We start from the raw sequence: 7,706 nt of genomic DNA, 5'->3' as shown, positions 1-7,706 counted from the left end.
ATTTGGCAAGGCAGCGGAACTACCTAGATGGTCATTGGTACCGAGAGAACAGTCCGTATTCCAAGCTTTGTGATGACATCTTGGAAACCTGAAAATGGGTGGAATTGTACTCCGTATACGGCTTGTTACACATGAGCCGCACGGGGGGATCCCCCGAGCTTATGCTGTGTAATATGGAAGGGACGAAAGTATCAGATCATTAACACTTAGGGATTAGTATTAAAATCTAGGTATCTCCAAAGTACCAGATTACACGTATACACCCAGATAGAGGGAGAACTTCGGAATCCCAGCGACCGGGATGAGAGTTCAATCTCTAATTTTGGTAAAAAAAATAAAATAAAATGGATAGAAGATCCGGAGAGACCCTGCACGTCACTTAAACTGGTAAGCAGGGAGGAGACCAAAAGGACAATGAAGATCACTAGGGTCCAGATGGGTCTAGGAAACTCATATACTACGGTTTGACCCCTCGAGTCATTGTAGATCGATTTCGAAAACTTAGAGCCACCGATCGATTGCATATGGAAGTTAGAGGGAAATGAGTTTCAGATTGAAATCTGCAACGAGTTCAGCTGTGGGTGAAATTTGCGTAGAATGCATAGAACGTCAAGTGTGTAATACATGTGGGTTTTCGTCATTGTAATCCCTGAATGATAAATGAAATAATAGGGATTGTGAACACGAACGACCAGAACGTGGGGACTAGTGGACTAGATGGAGTCGCCATGAGGAAAGCTGATTGACTGTTGAGTGAGACGGGAAAGGAGAATATGACAGCTCTATTCCCACACCCACCATGGTTTCTTCGACACGCGGGAAAGAACTAGGGATAAGTAGTACGGAGTACCTATATCATGTATATGATATACGGGGTACATTATTTGATATTTTGACATTAAGTAAAAGAGAAAAAAGAATTGAAATTAACCTGAGGCCCATCTCCACTAGGGGAACGTGTCCATCGTTAGGGTTTTTAGGGCTTGGCTACTCCATAGAGGAAATAAATCAATAAACTTAAGATATAATTATTTCTGACTTGTCAATTCTCGGATTCCAAATAATCCCTGTCATAATGATTCGCTGCCTGACAGGAAACTCTACCCTGGTCTTTGGGTTTCCCAACTCACTGGTTTCCTCGTTCCGCATAATCCTGGTGATTCGCTCACCTGGCGACCTTTTCCATTTTGATAATACCCCCGGTCAATCCTAACGCTGAGGCCGTCAATGGCGCTTATAGTCTCTTACTCGTAGACCAATTATTTCCGACTCCATACTACTCTTATTCTTTAATACCTCCTCGCATGTATCAGGATGACACTCCCGTAGTCCTTGCTTGATTCTATTTTACCTCAGGGGAAGTCTAGATTTGCCATAAGCGTCTCGAGGCGCATTAGCTGGCTTATGGGTAGCCCCTTGATAGTATAGCACGATCATAGAAGTTTCTCCTGACTATCCATGCAGGATATTGAGCTGCATTCTAAGATTGTGTTACAGTAAACGCTTCGCCACTATCGAGATCTCGGGGATCTGATGATGAATACGGACATAGCCGCCGATGCACATGGATGCTGTAGAATATGCATGAAAATCTTAGTTACGTTTCAGTATTTCTCCTTCCCCCCCTTTTACGACTTTTCACGAACGGTCCCCCTCCACAATCCGTATAAGTTTTCCGGAGGTTTTGATAGAGTACCTCCATCATCATTAATTGGGACAACTATTGATGCAAGGGCCATAGTGCTCTAGAAAACTAAAATCTTCCCCGTGTCGATCGCGACACCCAGCAGCTCGGTGACAAATTAGAGGTCCTGGATCATCATCAACCTTTCTCTCGGGCTTCATCCTATTCATCTCATTCGTTGATCCAACAGGTTGGTACATATGTGAGGTTCGGTCCGTGCATGATGTGACATATACATCTGTGATACCGAATATAATTATTTTTTCTTCTCCGGCGCTTCTTCCCGGGCCCAAGCGGGCACTAGCAAGTGGTCCAGAGCACCCACCCGGGATGCCCGTCTTGCTTCCCCGTCGTTATGAAGCTGTGGGGCAAAAATGCACACTCTGTCTGTATGACATCCGATTCCGCACTTCATGTCTGTCGAGGATGGGTCCTGGCCGTGAATGGTTCCTTTCGCCTGGGTCCGGCAGGCCCTGAGATCTGGGAATCGTGAACAAAGTACTCCCCCCAATCTACATATAAACATGCACCCCAACCCGCATCGTATCCCTTTCCATTCACTATCTCATCCATTGTATACACTCGCCTCGTGTATATTTTTGCTTCATCTTCCTTGTCCTGTCTATAGCTCTGCCCCTTTGTCTATTCCTGCTGTGCACATACCACTTTGATTTTATCTGCACTCTTCTCGCCTTCAATCTACGACTCATCAGCCGAATTTACAAAGAACACCCATTGATCGTGATATCTCAGTACATATCGTTTCAGGATACTTTGAACTTCGACACACTCGCCACTGCACATATCACGGATTTCCCAACGACCAACTACAATGTATGAAGAAATCGGTTCCATGACTGACGATATCCCTCGCTCTTGCTCTCTGCCGTGAGTTACCTCGTTGTCCTGACATCAGGCTTCATATCCTAACATGTATTCAAGTTCTTTCAACTCTAGCACCAGTATGGCTACCTCTGATGTGGGCGAGGAGCGTCGACTTCCTCCTCTTCCTCAGATTTTGCCTCTACCACCCCGCGGTCCTTTCAGCCCATTCAACGTGAAGGATGCTCTCGTCCCTACCACCCCAGGGCCCCAGGACACTTTCCAATTCAAGTCGTCTTGGGCGGCTTCCGAGCACATCATCACACCTCCCTCACCGGCCAACTCTGCCGAAAGTTCCTGGCAAGAGTCCAGTGTTGTCCAAAAGTCTAGCTCGGTCGATTGGCCCAATGATCTCTCGCCAAACGAGATTATGGCTTTGGTGGCCCCTCAGAACCTTAACCGCAAGGCCCCTCTGCAGCAGCTTTGCGGTCGTAAGCGCAAGAGCAGCTCCCAATCTGCCGAAGATGACCAGCGTGAGAAGCACCGCATCGCTGAGGGCAACCGCCGAAGCAATCTCAGCGAGCTGCACCGCCAATTAGACAGCCGTATTCACGATTTCTTCCTCGAGCGTGCAGGCTGGAATCCTTCCAAGAGCCTTACTCAATCAAAGGAACACATCGTGCAAGGAGCCATCTACCTAGTCGACTTCATGCTTGCCATTATTGTCCACCTTATCCGCCAGGAACAGGTCACACCGCAGCTCTCAGAGAAGCTGCAGCCTCAGGTCCGCTGCATGCAGCTGCAGCAGCTAGTTAGCTCCCTGCAGCAACAGAACCAAACTGCCCAGCAACAGCTCAAAGCCACCAAGGCCGAGAACGAGATGCTCGCTGATCGTAACCGTGCCCTTGAGTTCCAGCTCAAGTCCTACGAGCAGATGTTCCGTTCCCCCAAGTCCGAGAGCACCAGCCCCGGCCCTTTGCTAGAGTTCCCCGAACACAAACGCCAAAAGAAGAACGGTCTACCTGGTATGCGGGTTCTCTGCGATGAGATTGCTGCAAGCATGCCTTCCGAGTCTTCTTATGCTACCTTCCACGACTCCATGCCCAGCTCCACCTCGCAATCCTTCAGCAGTTCCTATCTCACTCCAACCCCACCCATGACTGGTCCTTCTTCTCCAGCCTTCCCTCCTTCCCACTCTTCGTCTTTTTCATTCCCGGCGCCGTCTCGCCGCCCCTCTCATATTGCGTCTCCATAAGGCCGCAGTGGAGATTGATGATGCACGCCCAATATTGAACACTGTTCCCTGATGATATCATGACTCTACCTTTTTCGTCTGTGCTGCATCCACATCAATCCCTTGCAGCAATGATCTCCCTTACTCTCGGGGTAGTGTGGCTTAGTCCGTCCGTCTTCCCGCCCCATGTGCATTTAGCGCCTGCATTGTGTAACAATATTTTGTTTAATCTCAGGGATGAACGAGAAAAATCCCAATTTGCTCGAATCTTTTCCTTTGTTGACTTTGGCTCGAATTTCCTTTTCGTCTTTTTTCTTGGACAGATCTGGTGGCTTTTTTTTTTCTTTTTGTCTTTTGTTCTTTGGCGTTTAGAGTGTGGATATATTGTTCGGGTGGATATATTTTGGCTTTTATTTCTTATTTCCTTTGTCACTTGCGTCTTTCTTTTCTATGTCAATAGCTACGACTCAATGGATCATCTTCGATGAAAATCATTATTTTCTGTACTCTGTAGATTACGGTGGTTGGGCATGTAGCGCATACTGGATATGCTTGTATACATTAGGATACCGGCTATATTGGTATGCCTTCCTAGAGCTAACGCGAGTTGGCTTTGAGAAGCGGACTCCGATGTATTCATTTACAATATAAACATACTGTAGCCTTTTAGCAAGTGATGGATTCTGTGCTCATATTTTAGAAACTATATATACCCCAATCCCTTGCTCATTATGTATAGTCCGTGGTTTATATTGTTGCCTAGCTCATTCAAGACGCTAGATTGAAATGAGCGATATACGATGTATCATGTTTTTTACACCAAGCTTTACCACAGGAATTGTGAGGACACTGAATTCCCATGTGATAGTATAGAGCTGAACACATAATTTTATGTATTTGGATACTTCCCCTTTTAGGTTCAAACATACAGTCATTTCTTATACATTCTTGGACACTGGGCCTACGACATAAGAATGCAAACAATGTTCCAAGTAACACCATAAAGATTTCTTCTTTTCGACGAATCAGCGACCAAATGTTGTATTAGGTGTCAGCTGGTGGAGACGAGTCTAGACTTTTTGAAACGGACAAGTGTTCTCCTAGGCAATTGGGAGTTTGGGGATTTGGAAGATAGGAGGTCGAACTGATTTGTTTTTCAAATGAGAATAGTAGTTCAAAATTATACTGGTTGTTTCAAATGTAGGAATTGAGGTGCATGCACTCTCTATTCTGTACTATGTTGTATATATATATGGTTTTCGGCCGTGTCTCACTTTAAAACTTCGAGATTTTATCCTCACTGTCATTCAATGTTTTCAAATACTTTTTTTTTTGTATTTCTTATTTGATTTGAAATGGAATCTTAGCAGCAAAACAAACAAAGAAGAAAAAAAAAAAAGGGGAAATATCTCTAATTACTCGGGTCGAGAAAAAACAAAATAAGGCCAAAGTACAGCGTGTCAGGTGTGCACACGCGATCCCTGCAAAATGTCTGGGGGAGTACAGCCCTGGGGATGACAGCTCTGGAGAGTACGGAGTAAAATGTACAACACATGTGTGTCGACAAAAGATGATGAACTACTATAAATTAGCCCCTAAGTTAGCTCACAGGATTCTAGGCGATCAATAGGCTATAAATAAAAATTAAGGAAAACGGTCTCGGCGCGGATGTGTTTAAGGGGAACTGTTGGGATTGAATAACTTGATATGTATATTCTGATTCAGTATAATAGAATAGACAGTAAGATAGACTTATTAAACAAATTAATAAACTACATTTACTTAGAAATTTATGCTCATCTTTGAAGAAATGTAGTCGTCTTACTCGATATTAGCCGTTCTTGGCAATCAATCGCATTTCCCCCGTTCCCGATCCTATTTTCTCCCTATCAACACCTCAACTTATTCTCGATCCTCCTTTTCTTCGCCACAGGGGGATTACGAATCGGGAGCGCCCCTGAATTTCTACACCTCATCTTTCATCATGTTGTTGCCAAAGGGGGGTGTTAATTGGAAATCGGCCAAGGCCAGATTGCCGCCATGGAGGGCAATGATCGTTTTATTAACACGGACTCGCTTCCTGGTGTCCATAGCCTTAACGGGCCTACTCATCCTCATGTGGCGTGGTGTAAGCAGGTCTGCATCAGAAATGCAAAGGTGAGCCGGAATACATAACCTATTGGGGGTTAATACTGACTCGACTGGCGCCAGCTTCTACTGCTATGGTTCTAGCAAATCACCCATGGAGATGTCCATCAACGAGATGGTCGAATGGAGTGCCCACGCCCAGACCCCCGTCCTCTTCAACCGCCACGAACCTTACGAAGTCAACTCCACCTCCATCGTCGATCTCGACCTGAACCCGATCAAATCTACCTCCAAGGCCGCTTTGAACCGCGAACGCGTACTCATCCTCACTCCTCTTCGTGACGCCGCTCCTTACTTGGCCAAATACTTCGATCTCCTTTACAAACTGTCCTACCCACACGAATTGATCGATCTGGCCTTCCTCGTCGGTGACTGCAAAGACGACACCCTCGCAAACCTCGCCTCCGAACTCGATCGCATCCAGAACCATGCCGAGGAGAAAGTCCGCTTCCGCAGTGCGACCGTTATCCAGAAGGATTTCGGTGCCGATGTTGAGATGAGTGTGGAAGAGCGACACTCGTTCGCCGCACAGGGTCCACGACGCAAGGCTATTGCCCGTGCCCGGAATTACCTTCTCTACTCGGCTCTGAAGGCGGATCACTCCTGGGTGTACTGGCGGGATGTGGATATTACCGACTGCCCCGAGCGTATCCTGGAGGACTTCATGGCTCACGACAAGGATATCCTCGTGCCAAGTATGTGATTTTGTTCGGAATCTGAATTGGAGGTTGAACAACTGGCTGACTGTGATTTCTTTTAGACATTTGGTTCCACCGTTACAACCAGGATGGCCACGATATCGAGGGTCGCTGTATGTATACCAATGTCATCCTGTGTACTATGCAGATTGCTGACATCTTCACTCTTAGTTGATTACAACTCATGGATCGAATCCGACAAAGGCCGCCGCCTGCGCGCATCTCTACCTACCGACACTGTTCTCGCCGAAGGATACAAAGAGTACGACACTGGCCGCACCTACCTGGTCAGCATGGGCGACTGGCGAAACAACAAGGACGATGAGGTGGAGCTTGACGGAATCGGTGGTGTCAACATCCTCGTCAAGGCTGACGTGCACCGCTCCGGCATTAACTTCCCCGCATACGCCTTCGAGAACCAAGCCGAGACTGAAGGTTTCGCCCGTATGGCCAAGCGAGCTGGCTACCAGGTGGTCGGACTGCCCAACTACGTGGTCTGGCACATTGATACCGACGAGAAGCCCGGTAACCTTGGAGACCGTAAAGCGTTCTAATTTCCGCCTGCATTCCGCCAGAAATCTCGCTTAGGATCAAGTTGATCTTTGATCCCTTCGTCCTCGATCATCCACCATTCTCCATTGCCGCCTGTGTGTCGCCTTCCCGATCATTACCATTGGAAGCTCATAACCATGGCGGATTTCACTTCTCACTTGACCCCTTTTCATTTTCCTTTTCTTTTGGATGGATGTTTCGCGACGGAAAGCCTAATGACTTCCCTAATACAGTATCTTGCCGCGTTCTAGGGAGTGTGTGTATTTGTTACCTTGGCGCTACGGGGGAAAATGTCGTTTGGCGGGTCGCAGGTCTATAAAGTTCTCCGGTTCTCTACGCCTTGATATACCGAATTTGTGTTGGGGACATACATCCTAGGATGTGTGTATATCCATGTACACTCGAGTCAATCTCAATCATTACGCAAACCTACATCAAGGACCGAGAACCGGACCGTCTACTGTCATGTGTCGTTTTCTTGTTCCCAAATTTGATTCTGATTCTGCTACGCAGGTCACCTCCAAATTTTCTCTATATTTCATCTTTTTTTTCCCTCGTTTTCCCCATA

The 7,706-nt window shown here is 46.7% G+C and overlaps 2 protein-coding genes across 2 annotated transcripts; both read left to right on the top strand.

Moving 5' to 3' along the window:
* Positions 1–2,516: 2,516 nt before the first annotated feature.
* Positions 2,517–3,761, top strand: PGRI_087850 (putative HLH DNA binding domain protein; the record flags this gene model as incomplete). The annotated part of the gene is made up of 2 exons (XM_040796499.1): positions 2,517–2,572; positions 2,627–3,761. 2 exons carry the CDS (start codon positions 2,517–2,519, stop codon positions 3,759–3,761), a joined length of 1,191 nt encoding a protein of 396 aa, XP_040651037.1.
* Positions 3,762–5,889: 2,128 nt separating this feature from the next.
* PGRI_087840 (ANP1/MMN9/VAN1 family protein) lies at positions 5,890–7,140 on the top strand (the record flags this gene model as incomplete). The annotated part of the gene is made up of 4 exons (XM_040796498.1): positions 5,890–5,897; positions 5,973–6,583; positions 6,649–6,699; positions 6,758–7,140. The coding sequence occupies 4 exons, from the start codon at positions 5,890–5,892 to the stop codon at positions 7,138–7,140; spliced, it is 1,053 nt and encodes a 350-aa protein (XP_040651036.1).
* Positions 7,141–7,706: the final 566 nt, after the last annotated feature.

This window comes from Penicillium griseofulvum (genome assembly GCF_001561935.1).
Source record: "Penicillium griseofulvum strain PG3 chromosome Unknown contig_11, whole genome shotgun sequence".
Taxonomy (NCBI): Eukaryota; Fungi; Ascomycota; class Eurotiomycetes; order Eurotiales; family Aspergillaceae; genus Penicillium; species Penicillium griseofulvum.
This window is presented reverse-complemented; position numbering and strand designations above follow the sequence as displayed.